The 24,930-nt window shown below is 42.8% G+C and overlaps 1 protein-coding gene and 1 pseudogene across 5 annotated transcripts in view; one reads left to right on the top strand and one right to left on the bottom strand.

Annotated features, from left to right (window-relative positions):
• Window positions 1–16,160, top strand: part of PRDM10 (PR/SET domain 10) — a 60,559-nt gene extending 44,399 nt beyond the window's left edge. For 2 of the 5 annotated variants that reach the window (XM_025358234.1, XM_025358233.1), the window contains 7 exons: window positions 504–614; window positions 1,883–2,083; window positions 3,069–3,383; window positions 5,578–5,718; window positions 7,079–7,253; window positions 10,181–10,284; window positions 13,369–16,160. In XM_025358234.1, the coding sequence (XP_025214019.1) occupies window positions 504–614; window positions 1,883–2,083; window positions 3,069–3,383; window positions 5,578–5,718; window positions 7,079–7,253; window positions 10,181–10,284; window positions 13,369–13,569 (1,248 nt within the window). In that variant the 3' untranslated portion in view covers window positions 13,570–16,160. The remainder of the gene's footprint in view (window positions 1–503; window positions 615–1,882; window positions 2,084–3,068; window positions 3,384–5,577; window positions 5,719–7,078; window positions 7,254–10,180; window positions 10,285–13,368) is intronic. The other 3 variants (XM_025358235.1, XM_025358236.1, XM_025358237.1) reach the window with 2 other exon arrangements.
• A 6,486-nt stretch (window positions 16,161–22,646) lies between these two features.
• Window positions 22,647–23,046, bottom strand: LOC112607142 (annotated as a pseudogene).
• Window positions 23,047–24,930: the final 1,884 nt, after the last annotated feature.

The following is a 24,930-nucleotide window of genomic DNA, read 5'->3' as shown; positions in this document are numbered from 1 at the left end:
CAGGACAGCCAGTGCTCTGCTCTCAACTCATTTTGACCTTGTTACAGGTGCAGAATATATTTCTGCCAGGAGCTGGAAAGTCATAGAGCAAATTAAAATTCAGAACCTTGATCTGTATCTCATTCCATGTTCTTAGTAAGGCTAGGGCATTAAATAGTGAAAGACAGGTTTGCATGAGGAGAACTCACCAAAGAAATTCATATCAGTGTAATTTTCCTTTTTCCAATAGTAGTTCTTTCAGCCAAAGACTGTTACGGCTGAATTCACCACAGTGAGTTCACCTTCAGTTGTCTGGTGAATTATTAACTCCTGTTAACCCTGACTGTGAGTGCTTTGGTGTCAGATGGGGTCTGGTGATGCTGGTCCTGGCCAAATGCCTTATTGTTTTGGGGCATTGCTTCAGAGAATTTCAGCTTCTGGTGGTCATTATCAGAGGCATTTGTGTAGCTTCCGTTTGGTTAATGGGATCTCTTTTTCTCATTTGTTCTTTGTTTTCACTTTAGGTAAATCACTTGTCAAAGAGACACCCAGACATGAAGATAGAAGAGGTGCCAGAGTTAACTCTACCCATCATAAAACCCAATCGTGATTACTTTTGTCAGTATTGCGATAAGGTAAAAGGGAAATATTCGTGCTGGTGTGCCACTGGGGTTCCTGCCTAGAGCTGACTCGTCCGCATTTATAAATATATGCTATGATTTGTTTGTTGCTCTGACCAGATGGTTCCCTGTCTCTCCATAGTCTCCATTCAGACAAGAAAGGACTACAAATGCAGCCTAATTTTAAGCCAATTTTTTTTTCTTAAGAAATAGTTGACTTCATTTTTCTTACTGTCCCTTCTCTCTGTGATTTTTGTTACACAAGAAGAGGCTTATTACTGAGTGCCTAGTGTATGAATTAATTTCAAATTCCTAGGTTCTAAAATGAGAGCATTTATCATATGACCTATAACATATATGGTACATTGGGGGTTTCTATAAGGTGGGGAGGGGTTGGGAAAGCTTCGTGGTGGAGTACTCTACTTGTACTCCATTATTTTTGTGTAGTTTCAGAAAAGACACAGAATATATATTTGTTGTTCCACCATGATATCCTTTCTTTCTTTTTGAGATGGAGTCTTGCTCTGTCACCCAGGCTGGAGTGCAGTGGCATGATCTCGGCTCACTGTAACCTCTGCCTCCTGGGTTCAAGCGATTCTCCTGCCTCAGCCTCCAGAGTAGCTGGGATTACAGGCGCCTGCCACCACGCTCAGCTAATTTTTGTATTTTTAGTAGAGATGGGGTTTCACCATGTTGGCCAGGAAGATCCGCCCTCAGGTGATCCGCCCACCTCGGCCTCCCAAAGTGCTGGGATTATAAGCATGAGCCACCACGCCTGGCCATCCTTTCCTTATATAGTGTAGCTATATCAGCTTAAAAGTGAGAAACATTTTTTAACATAGATTCCCACTATAGATAGCAGTTGCTATTGACGTTGCTGTTTGGAAGATTCTCTGGCTCCTGGTCTTCAGCTGCATACATCGTGTGGGAGCTTTCACAGGCAGCTCTCATATGAGGTGGATGGGCCTTGAAAACAGTTACCTTCCTGTGTCTGTGTGTCATATCCAAATTTTAAACTTTAGGATAAAGGGTACTTTCACAGTTATTATCTTAGATTTATGGATTAAAGAAACCTGGCATATCTACATTATGTTCTTATTTTATTCTAATTTATGGTATATGCTTGTTGTCCTTCAATAGATCTGTTAATATACGTATTCATATATTTTATTTGGGTCTACTTCAATATTTTTCCGCAATGTCTTATAATGAAATTGTTAGTTTGCTTTAAGCAAGAAAGTGGAACCGTATACTGCTTTCATGGCAGGCACTTACATTTGCAGGTTTATAAAAGCGCCAGCAAGCGCAAAGCCCACATTCTGAAGAACCACCCAGGAGCAGAGCTCCCACCGAGCATCCGGAAGCTCCGGCCCGCTGGTCCTGGAGAGCCAGACCCCATGCTGAGCACACACACCCAGCTGACGGGCACCATTGCCACCCCTCCCGTCTGCTGTCCGCACTGCTCCAAGCAGTACAGCAGCAAGGTAGGGGCGGTTTCTGACTGAAGCTGAGGTCGAAACGGCCATGTAAGGAATCTCTTAAGGGAAGATGTCTTCTCATCCACATGGTCTGGACGGCTCCTTCTGAGTTGACGGGGGACTGAAAGAGCTGTTGTCCTAGTCACTGTAAACAGGGACCACAGCAGAGAATGGAAAGAGAATACTGTGGACCTCCCCCAGAATTAGTGCCATACAGCAGCCCAAGCAGCTGGCTGTTTTCCTTTTCCCTTGGCCTGCGGAGGGCCTCACGTTTGAATGTTCTGTGCTTGTGGCTGGTGAGTTCAGGCTTATGGAAGCACCGCATAGAGGGTTAAGTGGTGGCTTTACAAAGGAGGTGGTTTTGGCTGGGGGGATTGTGATCGTTGCTGCAGGTACTAGTTGGGGGGGTTGTTGAGACCTTGCTGGTGGTGTGAGACCAGGTGAGGCTTTACTTCATTCCCACCCTCTTTCCTGCTTTCATAGCATTATGTTACCCCAGGAAGTACAGGCATAGAGTCGGTGTTGCTCTGACTTTTCTTTTTTTAAGACATAAGATAAAAGACTTTAGGAATCTTTGGAGGATTGACATATGAGAAAAATGGAAAATCACAAATTCTTTTTTTTTTTTTTTTTTTTTGAGACGGAGTCTCACTCTGTCGCCCGGGCTGGAGTGCAGTGGCCGGATCTCAGCTCACTGCAAGCTCCGCCTCCCAGGTTTACGCCATTCTCCTGCCTCAGCCTCCCGAGTAGCTGGGACTACAGGGCGCCCGCCACCTCGCCTGGCTAGTTTTTTTTTTTTTGTTTTTTTTTTTGTATTTTTTAGTAGAGACGGGGTTTCACCGTGTTAGCCAGGATGGTCTCGATCTCCTGACCTCGTGATCCGCCCGTCTCGGCCTCCCAAAGTGCTGGGATTACAGGCTTGAGCCACCGCGCCTGGCCCGAAAATCACAAATTCTAATAATAATTCTTGTTTTTTGCCTTGCTTTTTCAGACCAAGATGGTCCAGCACATTCGAAAGAAGCATCCGGAGTTCGCCCAGCTCTCCAACACCATACACACACCACTGACGACAGCTGTGATCAGTGCCACCCCAGCGGTTTTAACTACAGACAGCACCACCGGAGAGACTGTGGTGACGACGGACCTGCTCACCCAAGCAATGACAGAACTGTCCCAGACCTTGACGACAGACTACCGAACGCCACAAGGGGATTACCAGAGAATTCAGTACATCCCTGTGTCGCAGTCGGCGTCTGGCCTCCAGCAGCCTCAGCACATACAGCTTCAAGTGGTGCAAGTGGCCCCGGTACTGCGTGCCTCGGTTTCCCTTTGCCTTATGAATGCCGTGTTGCCACTAGCACCTCATTCTCCGATCTGGGGCTGGGATCTATGTAATGTCCTTCTGCGTGGAAGTTCTGAGCCTTGGGCATTTTACAAATGCCCCTTCCCCTTTCAGGCTGATGAGGCCTCTGGCCTTAGCAGTGTAAGAGATTTCTGTCTGTGGTAGTCAGGAAATTTTAGGCTCCAGCATATACAAGCCTCCTGTGCTATGGCAGGACAGTAGCCACAGCACCTGTTTCTGATCCTCCTCTGAATCCTTATCTTTTACCATCCTGGTTGGCTGCTTCGTAATGAGCCAGTTTGATGAATCATGACCTGCGTATCAAATGTCTTATATCAAAGAGAGGTTGTAAAGAATAATATTGATGGCTGGGTACAGTGGCTCACACCTGTAACCTGAGCACTTTGGGAGGCCAAGGTGGGCAGATCACTTGAGGTCAGGAGTTCAAGACCAGCCTGGCCAACATGGCAAAACCCCGTCACTACTAAAAATATGAAAATTAGCTGGGTGTGGTGGTGGATGCCTGTAATCCCAGCTACTCAGGAGGCTGGGGCAGGAGAATTGCTTGAACCTGGGAGGCGGAGGTTGCAGTGAGCCGAGATCACACCATTGCACTCCAGCCTGGGCGACAGAGTGAGACTCCATCTCAAAAAAAAAAAAAAAAAAAAGGAATAATGTTGATTCAATCTCTGCATATCAGTCAGTGCCTTTGTAGTATAGAGGTATAACTGTGTTCCTTCTACCAGATAATGAATAACTCATTCTTATTGACTAAGGAACTAAATGAAAGTGATTCTCCCAGAACTATTGTTTCATTTAATTACACTGAGGAGAAGTGTCCCCAAGGCACAAATGAACAAACTTGTTGCTTTGAAATCATTTGGTCTCTGAAAATTTAAAACTAACATGGGAACAGGAGATTGGAAGTTGCCACTGTCATTGACTATTCTTTATCTTGTTTTTCTTATGGAGGGTTTTTAACTTCAGAATTTGGAGAAACCTATATGAGTCCCTGAAGTTGCCTGTAAATTATGATGTATAGGTACACTGTTCTAGAAAAAGGGCCTGTACTTTAGCTACTTTTTCAAAGATGTTTATGATACATAAAAGGTTAAGAACCACGGTTGCAGTAGGTTAATGGTGACAAACTAAAGGCACATTCTCTTCTTTGATCTCTTTTAATTGATAAAGGGTAGATCATTAAATGTAACTGAAAGTTTTGATTCCTGACAACTTCTTTTTCAGCTTATTGTCAGGAACTATCTTTCCTCTCTCTCCTTCTCTTCCAGAATCTAATAACATTAGTGGCTTATGTGTTAGAAGCACATTTCTTTAAACGATCTTTTTTATCCTGTTTTCTGGCTTGGTCTAGGTGTGGGCTATCTGCGAGTGCAGCATTGAAGCTGAAATCCCTTCCATTCTTCTATTTCTGTTGGCATATATTGGGATATTGTTTTTGCTTTTTTTTTTTTGAGACAGGGTCTCACTCTGTCACCCCGCCTGGAGTGCAGTGGCACAATCATGGCTCACTGCAGCCTCCGTCTCCCAAGCTCAGATATTCCTCCCACCTCAGCCTTATCAGTAGCTGGGATTACAGGCATGCCACCATGCCTGGCTAATTTTTTTTTTTTTTTTGAGATGAAGTCTTGCTCTGTTGCCCAGGCTAGAGTCTAGTGGCATGATTTCAGCTCACTGCAACCTCTGCCTCCCAGGTTTAAGTGATTCTCCTGCCTTAGACTCCTGAGTAGCTGGGATTATAGGTGCTCACCACCACACCCAGCTAATTTTTGTATTTTTAGTGGAGACAGGGTTTCACTATATTGGTCAGGTTTGTCTTGAACTCCTGACCTCAAGCGATCCCCCGGCCTCAGCCTCCCAAAGTGCTGGAATTACAGGGGTGAGCTACTACACCTGGCCGCCTGACTAATTTTTGTATTTTTTTGTAGAGACAGGGTTTTGCCATGTTGCCCAGGCTGGTCTCGAACTCCTGGGCTCAAGCGATCCACCCGCTTTGGCCTCCCAAAGTGCTGGGATTATAGGCATAAGCCACCGCACCCGGCCAGGATGTTGTTTTTAACTGAACCTTTTCTCTGGAAGGATTTCCCTTCATCTCAATCAATATATATCTGGTTTCTGGGCCTGTTTTCTCTCCTTCCAGGCCACTTCCCCTCACCAGTCACAGCAGTCCACTGTGGATGTTGGCCAGCTCCATGATCCTCAGCCCTACCCCCAGCACGCCATCCAGGTGCAGCACATCCAGGTCAGCGAGCCTACCGCCTCGGCCCCGTCCTCCGCCCAGGTACCCTGCTCCACAGACTATTTGGAGGTGTTAGCGTGGCCTCAGGGACTATCAGAGTTAATGAGAGGGAGGACATTCCCTTCAGACCTAGTCTCCTCAGCTACTAAGATACTGTTATTTTTGGATTTGTATTAAAGGATCTTACCTTTGCCTCCAATTTTTATATTGGTATTGTGGACACACATTAAGCTATTAGCTGTTTCTGCCCTCATAGAGTCCTGTGCTATGACATCCTAGAAACAACAGTGGTCTTTGCTTTCCATTCTAAATGCAATGGCTAAGTGGCTTCTCTGGTTTGGAACAGTGGCTTTGTGGAGTATTATGGTATATTGTATGATACTGTGTTTGTGTACTTGAGTCTGGAATTGAGATACATAGATACGTTCTCGGAGTTCAGAGAGGGAGAGATTAGGTTTAGGAGGGAGTCCAGGGCATTTTTGTAGAAGTAGTCTTTGAGGTCTTGGAGGAGGGGTACAGTTCTGAAACGGGGTTATTCTGTTTGGATTACTAACAGGAAATGATGTTTGGAAAGGAAGCCGGGTGGGTAGTTTGGAGCAGAATTGCAGGTGGCAGGCTGGAGACCTCTGGCCTCATTCTGTTGTCAGGAGTGGGCCTCTCCACTCACCTGTGCTGAACTCCACCAGCCAGGTGGGATTAGTCAGTGCTGGTGAATGGAAATGATGAACTTTGAGTTCCATTTCATGTTGTGTTCCAGATTAGTTTTGTGACACAGGGAAGTTACTTCACCTCCCATTATTTTTAACCTTGTATAATGTAGGTAATTATATTTTCTTTCATTTATCTTTCTAACAGTTGATTGAAATTAATTTTTTTCCATACTCTGGTAGAGAATCCTTTGAAAACAAATTAGAATTTCATAGTTATGCTTGCTTTTCATTGATTTTATTCTTATTTAAAATATTACTTTTAATAATAGCAATGATAGGCTGGGCGCGGTGCCTCATGCCTGTAATCCCAGCACTTTGGGAGGCCGAGGGGGGCCGATCACCTGAGGTCGGGAGTTTGAGACCAGCCTGACCAACATGGAGAAACCCCGTCTCTACTAAAAATACAAAATTAGCCGGGCGTGGTGGCGCATGCCTGTAATCCCAGCTACTCAGGAGGCTGAGGCAGGAGAATAGCTTGAACTCAGGGACCAGAGGTTGCAGTGAGCCAAGATCGTGCCGTTGCACTCCAGCCTGGGCAATAAGAGCAAAACTCCGTCTCAAAAAAAAAAAAAGCAATGATAGTTTTCGCATTAGAATTCATATTAGTCTGATTTACTTCCTTCAGTTATTTGTGAGTCTTCACTATATTAGAAGTTCATAATTCCCTACCATTGCTTTCTCTCTCTCCCCAGGTATCTGGGCAGCCGTTGAGTCCCTCAGCCCAGCAGGCTCAGCAGGGGCTCAGCCCCTCCCACATCCAGGGCAGCTCTTCCACACAGGGGCAGGCCCTGCAGCAGCAGCAGCAGCAGAGTTCCTCTGTGCAGCACACGTACCTGCCCAGTGCGTGGAATTCCTTCCGTGGCTATTGTAAGTAAGAAGGGACGATGCCGTGTCGGTCAGGGGTGGGAGATCTCCAGCCATGTGTCATAATTTATTCAGCTTATGATAGATTTTTAAAGTATCTATTGACCGTTTTGTACACTCTCTAGTTCATGTACTTCAATGAGTTTCATGACAAAACTCAAGGTGTAGCATTCTGATTTCACGAAGATACCCTGTTAGGACATTTTTGAAACGCCAGGTATATCGCTGGAGGAAGCATAGCTATGTAATTAAATGGTAAGATAGATGGATATAGGCTATGTTGAGTCACCCCTTCCACCAATATTTTTATAATGCCTGTGTATCAATCACTGTACTAGACCCTGGCCATACCAAGAATAATATTCTCATTAGTATCAGTAACACCACACAATAATAATGTTAACCAACTTTCATTAAGCTCTTACTGTATGGCCAGGAATGATTCCGTACCATATATATCACAGTCAGTATTCACAACAACCTATGAGATAAGTACAATTGTTATTTGCATTTTACAGACAAGGCAATTTCCACACACTCACTTTTCCAAGAGCTAGTAAACAGAGGATTGGAGCCCAGGCAGTTTGGCTTCAGAGTGTACACTCTACACCACCCCACTGTGCTGCTGACCGTCATCTAGTAAAGGAGAGAGATATATGAGTGGTTGATTCCAAAACCCTGAGATTCGTGCTATGGAAACAGTAACAGGCTGGCTGACAGGTCGGAGTAGGTGAACCCCTTGGTGGGGAAACAGCTTTGGGTTGCAGGCCAGGAAGTATGAGACCTTTGTCATGGAAGGTGTGGAAGGAGTAGCAGACGTAACAGACCTCAGCAGTAGAAACTAGGAGGAATAGGTGCTGAGAAGGGAAAGGGTCAGTATTGATCTTTCTTCTACTGTTGATTTATTTTGGGGGGGCCCGTCTTTGTCATGATTGATCCTTGGCTATGTTACATAGATTTGCTGTGGAGTCAGGCTCAAACTCTACCATCTAGTTAATTTTTACAGTCAATATTCTTTTTTTTTTTTTTGAGATGGGGTCTCGCTCTGTCGCCCAGGTTGGAGTGCAGTGGCACAATCTTGGCTCACTGCAAGCTCCGCCTCCTGGGTTCAAGCATTTCTCCTGCCTCAGCCTCCCGAGGAGCTGGGATTACAGGCACGGGCCACCAAGCCCAGCTAATTTTTGTATTTTTAGTAGAGACGGGGTTTCACAATGTTGGCCAGGCTGGTCTCGAACTCCTGACCTCAGGTGATCCGCCCACCTTAGCCTTCCAAAGTGCTGGGATTACAGGCATGAGCCACTGCTCCCGGCCACAGTCTGTACTCTTAAACACTGGACGTCACAACGAGGGCTGGGTCTAGTTTCCACTCAGGGAAGGATTCTCTTACCACTAGAATCTGGTGAATAGACTGACCTCTGTACTCAGTATAATTTCTGTGAAAGAAAGTGAAGTGGGCTGGGTGTTGTGGATCATGCCTGCAATCCCAGCACTTTGGAGACCAAGGTGGGCGGATCACTTGAGGTCAGGAGTTTGAGACCAGCCTGGCCAACATGGTGAAACCCCATCTCTACTAAAAATACAAAAAACTTTAGCCAGGTGTGGTGGTGGGTGGCTATAATCTCAGCTACTCAGGAGGCTGAGGCAGAAAGATTGTGCCACTGCCCTCCAGCCTGGGTGACAGAGCGAGACTCCATCTCAAAAAAGAAAAAAAAAAGTGGAGTGATGAAGATACTCATGGTAAAAATAGGATGAGCTAGCATTCTAACCTGTAAAAAAGCTTCTGGGACTGAAATTTATTAGGGAAAAATATAAAAATATACAAAAGTAGAGAGAGTGTAACAAACCATCCTGTACCCATTGTCCAGCCGCCGCAGTTGCCAACTTACACCCAACCTTGTCTCATATATGCGCCAATCATTATCTCCCATCCTCCAACCGGATAATGATCCATCATATCACCTCATCCATAAATATTTTGGTATATCTCTAAAAGAAGAAGACTATTTGAGATAGGGTTTTGCTCTGTCTTCCAGGCTGGAGAATGCAGTGGCGTGATCATGGCTCACTGCAGCCTTGACCTGGACTCAAGTGATCCACCCACTTTGGCCTCCCCANGGTACATCTAGTTCTAGATCCTTGAGGAATCGCCATACTGTTTTCCACAATGGTTGAACCAGTTTACAATCCCACCAACAGTGTAAAAGTGTTCCTATTTCTCCACATCCTCTCCAGCACCTGTTGTTTCCTGACTTTTTAATGATCGCCATTCTAACTGGTGTGAGATGGTATCTCATTGTGGTTTTGATTTGCATTTCTGTAGGAGCCTCTTCTAACTGGCTCCTGCATTACTCCCACATGACCCGATAGCCTTTCGTCACATCTTGTGTGCTGGGAAGACACAGTGCCCCACAATTGTCTCACAAGCTTTCTGCCCAGGTCTGGAATCAGCCATTTGCCCAAGAAAGTCTCATTCTATTAGTAGAAAATATTATTTATCAACAAGATGCTAGGGTTGGCTTTATTTTTAATGTGCTCTAATAACACTGGTGGTGAAATAAAATTCAAGTTGGGTTAAATTATGAGAGCCAAGTGTGGATACATTTGTGTCACAAATTCAAATCTGAATATAAAAGATGAAAATATTGATTTAAAAGGTAACTTTTTGACTTATTTCAAGGTTTTAAAAATTGTTGAGTATTTGTCTTTGTGGATACTGAGAAGCCACATTTGAAGGGGAATGCACTGATTGTCTCTGACACTGGGTTGCTGCGTACCCGTCTCTTCTTAATTTGTAGCAGAGAAATCATATCATTGTAAGACTCTCGTGGCAAGCACATCAGTGGGGACTGAGGCTACTGGTTATGTTTTTGTTTCTAAGATTTGTGTTAAAATCTGAGACCACTGAACTATGAATATTTCCTGTTTTTTAGCATCTGAGATTCAAATGATGACCCTTCCCCCAGGTCAGTTTGTGATTACAGACAGTGGTGTGGCAACTCCAGTTACTACTGGCCAGGTGAAGGCGGTTACTCCGGTAAGCTACGCTACTCGGTCGGGTTTTTCCTTTCCAACCTGTGGTGCTATATAACTCTTATCACCACTTATCTTTTAATGATTGGCTTACTCTGTTTTCTCACAGTAGTTGATGAATTCTTTGAAAGCTGGGTCTTGGGTCTTATCGCTTTATCCTCAGTGCCCTATCCAGGAGACTAGGATATAGCAAATGCTCAATAAATATCTGTTTAATTAATAACTGTAATGGTCCTAGCTCCATCACTATGAGCCCTTGTTTTTTTTTTTTTGAGACAGAGTCTCGCTGTGTTGCCAGGCTGGAGTGCAGTGGTGCAGTCTTGGCTCACCTGCAACCTCCACCTCCTGGGTTCAAGCGATTCTCCTGCCTCAGCCTCCAGGGTGGCTGGGATTACAAGCATGCGCCACCACACCCAGCTAATTTTTGTATTTTTAGTAGAGACAGGGTTTCACCATGTTGGCCAGGATGGTCTCAATCTCCTGACCTCATGATCCGCCCACCTCGGCCTCCCAAAGTGCTGGGATTGTAGGCGTGAGCCACCGTGCCCGGCCCTTATGAGCGTTTTTATATGCTTCTTGGAAAGATTAAGTCCTCAAGACAATTGGCCCTCAACTGGGTTGGGAGAGAATAATATAATGAATCAATTATGGAGCTGTATTAAACATTTCACCCACCTGAAGGTGAAAAACATTGCCTTAAATTATCTAAGTTGGGCAGGTACGATGTTGATTGTGTCTCCTTCTTCTGTTTTTATCTTCACTGGTTTGTTCTGGCCTGCCTCTTAAGTTATTAGAAGACAGAGTACATACATGTGAATTTAGAAAAATACTCTTGGCTGGGCTCAGTGGCTTATGCCTATAATCCCAACACTTTGGGAGGCCAAGGCAGGCAGATCACTTGAGGTCAGGAGTTCAAGACCAACTTGGCCAACATGGTAAAACCCTGCCTCTACTAAAAATACAAGAATTAGGTGGGTGTGGGGGTGCATCCCTATAATCCCAGCTACTTGGGAGGCTGAAGCATGAGAATTGCTTGAACCTGGGAGGCGGAGGTTGCAGTGAGCCGAGATCATGCCACTGCACTCCAGCCTGGGCAACAGAGTGAGACTCTGTCTCAGAAAAGAAAAAAAAGAAAAATACTCCTGGGTGAATATGTTCTGGAGATCTTGTGTACAGCATGCTAGCTGTGTTCATAATGTATCGTATACTTGAAAACTGTTAGTATAGATAATGTTTTTTGCCACAAAATAAAATGGTAAGTGCATGAGTTGATGGATATGTTAATCAGGCTGTTTGGTTTAATTATATCTTAATAAAGCTAGAAGAAAAAAAAAGAAAAATGCTCTTCAATGGCTAGCAATATTGAGATATTACCAAGGGAAGATTTTCTTAAGAGGTTTCAGAGGATAGCTAGCTAGTCTTGTGGTCTCAAAACCCTGATTTTTTTTTTTTTCTTTTTTTTTTTTAGTATACGGAGAGCTCGCCTGTTTCTCAGCACACACAGTCACTTTAACTAGACTTAGGAGAGAGATGCAAATCCAGAGTAACACTATTCATTGTCAGGGAAAACAGTAACGAATGTGAAATGGGATCATCACGCTGGCATGACCAGGACATTTTTTGTTCCCTGTACGACCCATTGACTCTGATCTTTTTCTGGCCTGGAACTCATTTAAGAATGGTTTCAGCCAAGCTTGTTTCTCTCCCCCGCCACAGTGTACATGCACACTCATTTGATGTACAGTTTTGGGGGTTCATGCATTTTTTTGCAGGCGACCTATGGACCCCTCTAGGAGTCAATGGACCCTAGGTTGAGAAACAGCGCCCCCCCCCCACATGGAAAAAACAATCACGATCAGAACGTTGCCTGGTGGGGGTGAACTCCGAACATCTGGCCCTAGTGGAATCGAGTGGGTATTTGGCGATGGCTCTTTTCTGGGCAGTGCAGACAGGCTAGTGCCTGAGAGTCTCTCTGTGACGTCTCTTTTCCTCTGTTCTGTAGCTGACCAACCCTCCTTCTGACTGACAGACACATTTCTTTAAAAATGTTAATGTAACAAAATAGCCAGCTACAGGTCTCTGAAGACGTTTTCATGATGAGGGGGAAAATAAGAAAACAAAGACAATGTGTAAGTTTTCATAAAGCTACATTTATTCAGTGTAAGGGATTTCATTCTGAGATCCTGTCATTCCTGTGCTCTTGAGTGTTAAAATCTCTATTTGATGGTAGCATGTTTTAAATGACCTTACTTGACAAAATACAATTTGGGAACCATTTATTATTATTATTATTATTATTCTGAGACAGAGGTTTGCTCTTGTTGCCCAGGCTAGAGTGCAATGGCACGATCTCGGCTCACTGCAACCTCTGCCTCCCGGGTTCAAGCAATTCTTCTGTCTCAGCCTCCCAAGTAGCTGGGATTACAGGCATGCACCACCACGCCCAGCTAATTTTTTTTTTTGTAATTTTAGTAGAGACGGGGTTTCTTTACATTGGTCAGGCTGGTCTCGAACTCCTGACCTCAGGTGATCCGCCCACCTTGGCCTCCCAAAGTGCTGGGGTTACAGGCGTGAGCCACCACGCCCGGCCTCCATTTATTATTTTTTAAAATTTTGCTGGTCTTTTGAAATTTGAACTCTGAGAACATTGATCTTGACTACCTGTCTTCAGGGTCATTCTGCCTCTTCAAGGAGACTTTAAATATCTCTTCTTGGATCCATTCTGTATTAATCTTAAGATCGAATGGACAGTCAACTGTCTTTTCTGAATGTGTAAATTCTTAGGAGCATTGCAACAGCACGTTTTCTTTGCCACGTCGAATGTTACCACCATGATGCAAATTACTGTACCTGAAGTTGTTCACTCTAGCATTTGGTGAAACTGCTAAGGTGCTCCTTTAAGGAGCTTACCTTTGTAGTCAATTATTGTGACTGATCCGCCCTCTCTAAAGGACCTAGGTAAAGTATCTCTCATAGATGCCTATTTTGGGTCCCTTGTGACATTTCTTCGCATCTCTCTCCTTCCCTAGTAGCTTCATCCTCCCTTTAAGGCCCCAGGTTTTTAAACATCCTTTTCTTCTTCCTTAAGGGTCATTATGTGTTATCAGAAAGTCAACCAGAATTGGAGGAAAAGCAAACTTCCGCCCTCTCTGGTGGAGTCCAGGTCCAGCCACCTGCACACAGTGACTCCTTGGATCCCCAGACCACCAGCCAACAGCAGACCACACAGTACATCATCACCACCACCAATGGGAACGGAAGCAGCGAAGTGCACATCACCAAACCATGACTTCCGCCCTGGAGCTCGAATCCAGCACCCACCTCATGTCTGTTCTCATAAGTCTGAAAGCTCTGACACTTAGAGCTCTTTTGTAAGATTTATTATTCACTCAAGAGTCTGGAAACGACAGTTTTGTCTCTCATCCATCCACTGGGGTTTATTTTGCCAAGGCCATCTTTATCAAATTGACTCTTCAAACCCTTCGTTTTTTGCCACGGAACGGAGATCTTTCAGGGGAAAGTAGATTTCGAGATGGAGAGAATTTGCCTTGCTCTTGAGTTGGTCTTTTAACACACTGACAAGCCTTACTTTTCCTTTGTGGAAATATTAAGTGGCGTATTGTGTTCATACCAAAGTGGGAGACAGGATGTGCCAAGTCCATAGTTACTGGACTTCTTATTCCAAGCCGTGGCACCGAAGGAGAAGGGGCATTTTGTGGGTGTGTATTAGGTCTGAACTGCTTTGTCTTGTTTAAGTTTTCAGTAATTTAACAAAGGGAGCTTGTTGAATAAGAAAATGAAAATGATGAAACAAAAGTTTTGACAGTGACGTTCCGAAGCAAAAACTGTCATCTAAATTTTTCTTGCTGATTTTTTTTTTTTTAACTTCCCTATTTTAGAAAACTGTTGTTAGGCTGTTGGTAGTGCTTTCCACAGATGCTGGTCCTCAGTGGATTAGGTCAGAAGCTCATGTTCTGATAGTTCTTCATTATTTCACAAAGGTGGACTCCCTGAAAGACAAAAGTCTGCTTGATGTCAGCAAAATCTAAACCCCTGCATTAAAACTTTGCCTCCCATTCTCTGGTTGTGGTGGTGGTAAGAAGGACATATTGGTATCAAGAAAAATTACCAAAACTAGATAGAGAGAGAGAGAGAGAGAAGAGAGAGAATTGAAATTTTGTTCTGCCTTGCAGGATCCATTTATCATTCATTGGTAAAAGATATATTCCTTGACCAAGTGTACATTTAACTCTTGCTGACAGTGTTCAGTGTATTTTAGTACTTTTAATGCTGTCTTAAAATGAACATTCTTTAAAGTTGGATGGAAAGCTGGCATTTCTTATTTCTTAACACTTTTAACTTTAAACATATTGTAACTCATCTGGACCTTTTAATAAGATGATCAACTTCACACTTAGGGAAAAAATTAAAATGTGAGGAAAAGTTATAATAAAGTAGTTATAAGGGATCTGGAAGAAATCCAGTCTTTATGAATATACTATTAGTTGGGCATTAAAAAATCAGTATACATTTTATCAACTTTTTGTGACATGCTAACACGTTTTTAGAATAATTATTGCATAGTAGAATTTATTACTCCAGGAGAGAAAGACCTTACTTCATTTCAAATGAAGTTAATTAATTTACATTTCTGGGTAAAAACTGGTTCTATAAATTAAGTAGAGTAGCTTCTTCATGATAAAGACAGTTTCTGAAAAGTGAACAGTTCTGTTAAAAGAACTTTACTGATGGGTAGATTTCGCACTTTATTTCTGAGACCGCGTTCGTAGAGCTATTCCCCAATGTTTGAGTACGAAGAGAACTTGAGAAAGTTACTTCATAAATACACGGAAACTGAAAATGGTCTCTCTGTCTTTGGGAGAAAGATATTCAACAGAAAATATTGACCCTGCATTACAAAATACAGACTCGGGTTCCCTAAGTCCCACAGTGTAATGATTACAAATATCCTAGTGTCCTGTCCAGAAAGCCTTTCTAGGGGAAGAATAGTAGAATTTTCCAAAGGTCCAGTTTTAGCTTTTATAACTGAAATCTGGCCCTGTTACGTTCTTTTTAATTTGAACCATAAGGTATCTTCCCTCCCCTCAGGAATAACTTATTGGAAAACTGAAAAGAATCACTGAATGGAATGTTCATTTTATGGCAGTTATTTTAAGTTTTAAAATACACAGAGGAAAACATTGTGGAAGGACCTCTTTGTTGCTTTCCCTTCTAAGTTTTCTTCTTCTTCTTTGGTCCTTATGTGAAATAAAGACTCTCAAACTAATTTGTACATTATCAGCCAGAGATGCGGATGGCAGTCGAACCAAGTCACGTGGCTTTCAGATCAGGTATTCTGCACATTCATTCCAAGGTCATAGATTTGTAAAAGGACCTGGATTGATGGTAAATGATGAGCCATCAGAAAACTAAATTTGGAAAACATGTATGTAGCCTGTGTGGATATTGTGGCCTCTCTCAAGACACATTGACACTGTAGACTTCATTCAGTGCAGTGTGAGTATTTTGGAGTAGGTTGGATGTAGATTTTGTTTTTATTGTTGATTTGTACCGACAGAAATAGACATTTCATCATGTAAAATTCCTGTTTTTCTGGAAAAACCTATTGTTTTGATCTTCTTGTTTTCTGACTCGGAAGTATCCTTTCAAAAAACTCTTAAGATATCTAGGTCTAAAAAGCACTTCGTGAGATGCTGAAGCTGACCCACTGGTTGAAAATGTTGACCCTATCCTGTTATTTAAATGTGAACATTTATTGTACATTCAGTGAGTTATAGTGTTAATAGTCTTGTGCTATGCAGCAGGTGTAAAAATTAATAAATATATTTTTTAATAAGCCTGTTTGTATGCGTGAAGCTACAAGAGCTATTTTTTTTTCTTTTAAGAATTACAACCTCTGGTTTCCAGCGTGGCATGCAGGAAGCACGGAGGTTGTTTCTCCATCCTAGCAGTAAGTAAGAAGCTGAGCAAGTGGAAAGATCAGCATCTCTCCTTAGATCCGGCAGAAAGTTGAGCTCACAGGACAAACTGCTGTCCCCAAAATTGGAAAGACAAACAGGCAAATACAGAGAATCGTAGCTTATAGAACAGAAACCCGTGAGAAAAAGATCCATGCGCAGTAACCTCTGTGAGAGCCAGTGCCAGGTTAGGAAAATGTGAACTCTATTTGACGAATTGCTGCAGGCTCAGCGTGGAGAGCTCTGAGAAGTTAAAAACTCCAGGGAACTCAGTCACTGGAGGGGGGTCAAGGGAGACCCACACTTTTATGAGTGTTATCCCCAGGAGCTTGACTAGGTCCTCACAGTGAAATTTGGAGAAAAATCCCCACACGTTTCCAGCAGAGGAAGGGGAGAAGGAACCATTTTGAAATACTCCAGAGTAGGCCGGGCGCGGTGGCTCACGCCTGTAATCCCAGCACTTTGGGAGGCCGAGGCAGGTGGATCACGAGGTCAGGAGATCCAGACCATCCTGGCTAACACGGTGAAACCCCGTCTCTACTAAAAAAAAAAAATACAAAAATTTAGCTGGGCCTGGTGGCCGGCGCCTGTAGTCCCAGCTACTCGGGAGGCTGAGGCAGGAGAATAGTGTGAACCCGGGAGGCGGAGCTTGCAGTGAGCCGAGATCGCGCCGTTGCACTCCATCCTGGGCGATAGAGCAAGACTCTGTCTCAAAAAAAAAGAAAAAAAAGAAATACTCCAGAGCTTTCTGATCTTTCTATTGTAACAAGCACCTAACCTGCTGAAGTTATAGCAGAACCTAGTCACCTGGAGGAAGGGAAATACCCAAACCCAGCTCATTCTAGCCATCGTCCCTCATCTAAGAGGGGATAACCGCATAGCACTCGTGAAGGACACAGTCCAGAGGCACAGGGTCACCAGAACACTGAGGCCTCATTTAGGAATACAGAATGCTTCCCCCACCCCAACACCTTACCACCACATTGCTCAAGGCCTGCTTACAGAAATTCTCTCTATCTGGCACATCATAACCAGCTATCAAGAAAAACATTACAAGGCATACTAAGAGGCAAAAGACACAAGTTTGAATAAAGAGAGCAAACATCAGACCCAGATTTAGATATGGCCCAGATGTTGGAATTCGCAGACTGGGAATTTAAAACAACTGTGATCAATATGAAAAGGGCTCTACTAGAGAAAGTAGACAAGAAGCAATAACAAACAAACAGTGTAAGGAGACATGGAAATCCTAAGAATGAACTAAAATGCTAGAGATAAAAAATGAAGAATAGGCACGCAAGCTCACACCTGTAAACCCAGCACTTTGGGAGGCTGAAGTGGGTGGATCATTTGAGGTCAGGAGTTCAAGACCAGCCTGGCCAACATGATGAAACCCTGCTTCTACTAAAAGTACAAAAATTAGCCAGGCGTGGTGGTGGGCCCCCGTAATCCCAGCTACTCGGGAGGCTGAAGTGGAAGAATCGCTTCAACCTGGGAGGTGGAGGTTGCAGTGAGCCGAGATTGCGCCTCTGTACTCCAGCCTGGCGACAGAGCAAGACTCCACCTCAAAAAAAAAAAAAAAAAAAAAAAAAAAAATCCTAAGAAAGAATCGCTGAGCTTGAGGATATCTCAATAGAAACCTCTATAACTGAAAGACAATACCCAAAAACTGAGATGATGTAAAAAAAAGTATAACTATGCCTCATGGGAATGCTAGAAGAAGACAGAGAAAGGAACAGAAGAAATATTTGAAGCAATAATGATTGATAATTCCCCAAATCAATATGGAACATGAAACCACAGATCCAGGAAGCTCAGAGGACATACAGGGTAAATGCAAAAATTCCTTCAAAACCAAAACACAAATGAACAAAAAATAATTTTTCTTCTGAAACTGTGCACACAGGGAGAGAGTGGAATGAAATGTTTAAGGTGTTGAGAGAAAAAAGCAGACTAACCTAGAATGCTGTACTCCATGAAATTATCCTCCAAAAGTAAAGGGGATTTGTTGCCAGTAGACCTGCCTTGAACAGAATGTTAAAAGAAGAGAAGTTTTTCAGAGAGAAGAAAAATGATAAAAGTCAGAACCTCAGATCTACTTAAAGAAAGAGCATCATTATTACCTTTAATAACTAAAGGTAAAAGAAAAATCTTGCTTTTTCTCATTCTTCATTGATTTATTTTTCTTTTTACTTTTTTGAGACAGGGTTTCACTGTCACTCAGGCTGGAGTGCAGTGGTGCAATCACAGCCCACAGCAGCCTTGATCTCCCTGGCTCAAGCGATTCTCCCACCTGAGTCTCCTGAGTAGCTGGGACTTCAGGCACGTGCCACCACACCTGGCTAATTTTTTGTATTTATTTTAGTAGAAATGGGGTTTTGCCATATTGCCCAGGCTGGTCTCGAATTCCTGGGCTCAAGTGATCCACCCATTTCAGCCTCTCAAAGTGCTGGGATTACAGGCATGAGCCGTTGTGCCTGGCCTGTTCATTGATCTAACACATGACAGTTTGTTCAAAATAATAGCAATGATGTATACTAATATATCTGTATATATGTTCATATGTAAGTGAAATGAATGATGGCAATGATATAAGGGATGGGGGAGTGGGAGGGAGGAATTAGGATTATTTCATTATAAGATGTGCACGCTATGGCCGGGTGAGGTGGTTCACACCTGTAATCCTAGCGCTTTGGGAGGCCAAGGCAGGCAGATCACCTGAGGTCAGGAGTTTGAGACCAGCCTGACCAAAATACAGAATCATCTGGGCATGGTGGTGCATGCCTGTAATGCCAGCTATTCAGAAGGCTGAGGCAGGAGAATCTCTTGAACCCAGGAGGCGGAGGTTGTGGTGAGCCGAGATCATGCCATTGCACTGCAGCCTGGGCAACAAGAGCAAAACTCCATCTCAAAGAAAGAAAGAAAAAAAAGATATGCACACTATCAATGAAGTGGGATAGTGTTATGTGAAAATGTACTTGAATTAATTGCAAACTCTAGAGCAACCACTAAAAAGTAAAAAAGAAAAAAAAAAGTATTGCTGATATTCTAAGAAAGTTAGGAAAATAGGAAAATAGAATCATATAAAATGTTCAGTTAGAACCACAAAAGAGTTTAGGTGTGGTGCCTCACACCTGTAATCCTAGCACTTTGGAAGGTTGAGGTGGGAGGATCATTTAAAGCCAGGAGTTCAAGACCAGCTCAGGCAACATAGTGAGACTGTCTTTAAAGAAAATAAAAATATATATTAGCAGGGCGTGGTGACATGTGCCTATAATCCTAGCTACTTAGGAGGGTGAGGCAAGAAGATCACTTGAGTCCCAGAGTTTGAGGCTGCAGTGAGCTATATTGTGCCACTGCATTCCAGCCTGGGTGGCAGAGTGAGACCCTATCTCAAAAACAAGAGGCAGAAAAGGAGTGGAAGACAATATAGGAGCAAAGAACAAGGGAACACATAGAAAACAGGAACAAATATAGTCAGTATTAATCCAAATATAGTCAATGTTAACCCAAATATATCAATAATCACTTTGAACATCAGTGTTCAAATACACCGGTTAAAAGAGATTATCAGGCTGGATCAAGAAACAAGACCCAACTATACTTTGTCTATGAGAAAACCACTTTAAATATAATGACATGTAGGTTAAAAACAAATGGATGAAGGCCGGGCGCGGTGGCTCAAGCCTGTAATCCCAGCACTTTGGGAGGCCGAGACGGGCGGATCACAAGGTCAGGAGATCAAGACCATCCTGGCTAACACGGTGAAACCCCGTCTCTATTAAGAAATACAAAAAACTAGCCGGGCGAGGTGGCGGGCGCCTGTAGTCCCAGCTACTCGGGAGGCTGAGGCAGGAGAATGGCGTGAACCCGGGAGGCGGAGCTTGCAGTGAGCTGAGATCCGGCCACTGCACTCCAGCCTGGGCGACAGAGCGAGACTCCGTCTCAAAAAAAAAAAAAAAAAAAAAACAAATGGATGGAGAAAGATACACCATGCTAACACTAATCAAAGAAGGTGGGAGTAGCTATATTAATTTCAGACAGCAGACTTCAGACAAAGTTATCAGGGATAAAGTGGAGGCATTATATAATGATAAAGGGGTCAGTTCTCCAAGAGAGCATAAGAACCCTTAATGGGTAAGTGCTTAGCAACAGAGCATCAAAACATGTAAAGCAAAAACAGAAGTACAAGGAGAAACAGAGGGTCATTGGTCTCCAACTATAATGGTGGAATCATCTCTCAGAAATGTACAGATCGAGCAGGCAGAAAATCAGTAAGGACATAGTTATGCTCAACACAAAGATCAATGGGAAATAAGATCTATAGACTGCTTCTTCTAATAATAGAGTGCATATTGTTATCAAGCATATGGAACACTAACCAGCATAGGACACATTCTGGGGCATAAAATACACTTAACAAACTTAAAAGAACACATATCATACAATGTCTGCTCTTATACCACAATGGTATTAAACTAGAAATAAAAAAGACAGCTGTAAATTTTCAAAAGACTTGCTGATTAAACACACTTCTTTATAACACATGAACCAAAAAAGACATCTCACATTAAAAAATATTGTGGGCCAGGCACAGTGGCTCATACTTCTTATCCCAGCACTCTGGGTGGCTGAGGCAAGAGGATCATTTGAGACCAGCATGGGCAACATAGTGAGACCCCATTTCTACAAAAAATAATTTTTAAAAATTAGCTGAGCACAGTGGTCCCAACTACTTGGGAGCCTGGGAGGTCAAGGTTGCAGTGAGCTGTGATTGTGCCACTGTGCTCCAGGCTGGGTGACAGAGTGAGACTTTGCCTCCAGAATTTTTGTTTTAAACTAAATAAGAATAAAACATAAAAATGTTTGGGATGTTGTACTGAGAGGGAAATTTTATTATTGAACGCATATGGTAGAAAATAATGATCTAGGCCGGGCGCGGTGGCTCAAGCCTGTAATCCCAGCACTTTGGGAGGCCGAGGTGGGCCGATCACGAGGTCAGGCGATCGAGACCATCCTGGCCAACACGGTGAAACCCCCTCTCTACTAAAAATACAAAAAATTAGCCGGGCGTGGTGGCGGCGCCTGTAGTCCCAGCTACTCAGGAGGCTGAGGCAGGAGAATGGCGTGAACCTGGGAGGCGGAGCTTGCAGCGGAGATCGCGCCACTGCACTCCAGCCTGGGCGACACAGCGAGACTCCATGGAAGGAAGGAAGGAAGGAAGGAGGAAGGGAGGAAGGGAGGAAGGGAGGGAGGGAGGGAGGAAGGGAGGGAGGGAGGGAGGAAGGGAGGAGGGAAGGAAGGAGGGAGGGAGGAAGGGAGGGAGGGAGGGAGGAAAATAATGATCTGAAATCAATCGTCTGAAGTTCCACCTTAGGAAACTAGAAAAAGAGGAAATCCAAAATAAATATAAGAAAATAAATAAAAATTAGAGCAGAAATCAAATTGAAAACAAGAAATCAATAAAGAAAATAAATGAAACAAAAATCTGCTTCTTTGAGAAGATCAATAAAATTGATGTATCCAGCCATGCTAAGAAAAAAGACTGAAATTACTAATACCAGAAATATCTAGGCCGGGCACGGTGGCTTACCCCTGTAATCCTAGCACTTTGGGAGGCTGAGGCAGGTGGATCACCTGAGGTCAGGAGTTTGAGACCAGACTAGCCAACGTAGTGAAACCCCGTCTCTACTAAAAATGCAAAACTTAGCCGGATGTGGTGGCAGGTTCCTGTAATCCCAGCTACTCGGGAGGGTGAGGCAGGAGAATCGCTTGAACCCGAGAGGCAGAGGTTGTAGTCAGCTGAGATTTTGCCACTGCACTCCAGCCTGGGGCACAGAATGAGACTTCGTCTCAAAAAAGAAAAAAATATATATATTAGGGGACTTCACTACAGATCCCATGGACATGCAAAGGCTAATAAAGGAATACTATTCGAACTGTATGCGTGCAAATTTGGCAACCTAGATGAAATAGACCAATTTCTTAAAAGATATAGTCTGCCAAAACTCATAGAAGAGAAATAAACAATTGAACAGGCATATATATTTCATATATATACACACACATATACATATGTACATATATACATACATATATACATATGCACATATATACATATATACACATACATACACATATATACATATATATTTCATATATATATGAAATAAATTGAATCAATAATTAACCTTTCAAAACACAAAGTACCAGGCCAGACGTGTTCACTGGTGAATTCTACCAAACACTTAAAGAAGAAATTATACCAATTATCTCCAATCTTTTTCATAAGATAGAAGCAGAGAGAATACATCTTTTTAAAAAGTTTTTAGTTTATTCATCTTGTGAAAAATCCCCAGTGGCTGCAGATGGCATCACCTTTACTCCTTCACTCCTTCAGCTTTTTGCCAGCACCAACATTGGCCTTTGCAATTCCCCTAACTTCCTTCACTCTGTTCTTGTGTTCCTTTCATTGCTTTTTCGAGGTCTTTTCCTTCTCATACAGGCCATGTCTTGCAAGTCTATGTTTGAGTTTATTTTTCTTTGCATAATCCAAGGAATCATAAAGCATGCCAAAGCCAGTTGTCTTGCCACCACCAAAATGAGTTCTGAATCCAAATACAGAGAGGACAGCTGGTGTGGTCTTGCACATTTTGGCTAGTTTCTCCCGAATTTCTGTCTTAGGCCTATTGCCTTCCTGGGGTGAAGGACATCATGAGCATTTGTTTCCTCTGAAGTAGTCGGTTGGTCATGAACATTCTAGTTTGAGCAGTTACTGTATCGTTCATGATGGCGGTCTATCCTCAGACAGCCAGGGAGGAGAAGAGGATCTTAACTCATTCTGTGAGGGCAGCATCACCCTAATACTAAAATCGGACAAAGATATTACAAGAAAAAATACAGACCTATATAGCTCAAGAACATTGATGCCAAAGCCCTCAACAATGTATAAAAACAATTATATACCACAACCATGTGGGATTCATCCCAGGTATGCAAGGCTGGTTCAACATTTGAAAACAATTTAATATAAAACACCATACCAACAGGCTAAGAAGAAATATCTCATGATCATATCAATGGACACAGAAAAACATTTGACAAAACTCTGAAACCCACGTATGATAAAAATCTCAAACTAGTAATAGAAGGGCACTTTTTCTACTTGATAAAGAAGATCCACAAAAACCCTACAGCAAACATCACACTTAATGGTGAGAAATTCAAAGCTTTCCTGCTAATATCAGGAACCAGACAAAGATGTTCCTTCTCACCACTGCTTTTTACCATTGTACCGGTAGTCCTAGCTAATGCAATGAGACAGGAAAAAAAAAAAAAAAATATATATATATATATATATATACACACACACACACACACACACACACAGGCATACAGATTGGCAAGAAAAAATAAAACTGTCTCTGTTCACAGGTGACAAAAATCCAAAAGATTAAAAAAAAAACTGCACTAATAAGCAATTATAGCAAGGTTGCAGGGTGTAAGGTTAATTTAATTTTTTGAGACACAGTCTTGTTCTGTTGCCCAGGCTGGAATGCAATAGTGTGATCTTGGCTCACAAAAAGCTCTGCCTCCTGGATTCAAGTAATTCTCCTGCCTCAGCCTCCCAAGTAACTGGGATTACAGGCACCCGCCACCATACCTGGCTAATTTTTGTATTTTTAGTAAAGACAGGGTTTCACCATGTTAGCCAAGCTGGTCTTGAACTCCTGACCTCCAGTGATCCACCCACCTTGGCCTCCCAAAGTGCTGGGATTACAGGTGTGAGCCACCCTGCCTGGCCAAGAATAAAAAAAAAATATCCTGGAACTAATAAGCAATTATAGCAAGGTTGCAGGGTATAAAGTTAATTTTAAAAAGTCAATCATATTCCTATATACCAGCAATGGACAAGTGGAAATTGAAAGGCAAAACACGATACCATTCACATTAGCACACCCAAAAATGAAATACTTAGGTATACATCTGACAAAATATGCACAATATCTATATGGTGAAAACTACAAATCTGATGAAAGAAATCAATGAAGAACTAAATAAATGAAAGTATTCATGGATAAGAGGACTTAATAGTGTCTGGATGTCAGGTTTTCCCAATTTAATCTATAGATTCAATGTAATCCCAATCAAAATCCCGGCAAGTTACTTAGTGGATATCAACAGACTGACTTTAGAGTTTACATGGAGAAGCAAAAGACCCTCAATAGCCAACACATTATTAAAGGAGAACAACAAAGTTGAAAGACTGCAGTACCGGATTTCAAGACTTAATATAAAGCTACAGTAATCAAGACAATGTGATGCTGGTGAAAGACAAGAACAGTGCAACAGTATAGAGAGCCCAGTAGCGGACCCAGATGAATACAGTCAAGTGATTTTTGACAAAGCAGGAAAGGCAATGTAGAAACGATAGCCTTTTCAAGAAGAAGAAATGGTGCTGGAGGCCAGGCGTAGTGGCTCATGCCTGTGATCCCAGCACTTTGGGAGGTCAAGGTGAATAGATTACTTGAGTCCAGGAGTTTGCAATCAGCTTGGGCAGTGTGGCAAAACCCCATCTCTACAAAATAAACAAAAAACACTGCAAAATTAGCTGTGCATGGTGGCACATGCCTATAGTCCCAGCTACCTGGAAGGTAGAGACAGGAGGATTG

This window comes from Theropithecus gelada, chromosome 14 (genome assembly GCF_003255815.1).
Source record: "Theropithecus gelada isolate Dixy chromosome 14, Tgel_1.0, whole genome shotgun sequence".
NCBI classification, from domain to species: domain Eukaryota; kingdom Metazoa; phylum Chordata; class Mammalia; order Primates; family Cercopithecidae; genus Theropithecus; species Theropithecus gelada.
The sequence above is the reverse complement of the archived record's forward strand: the minus strand, read 5'-3'. Positions and strand labels throughout refer to the sequence as shown.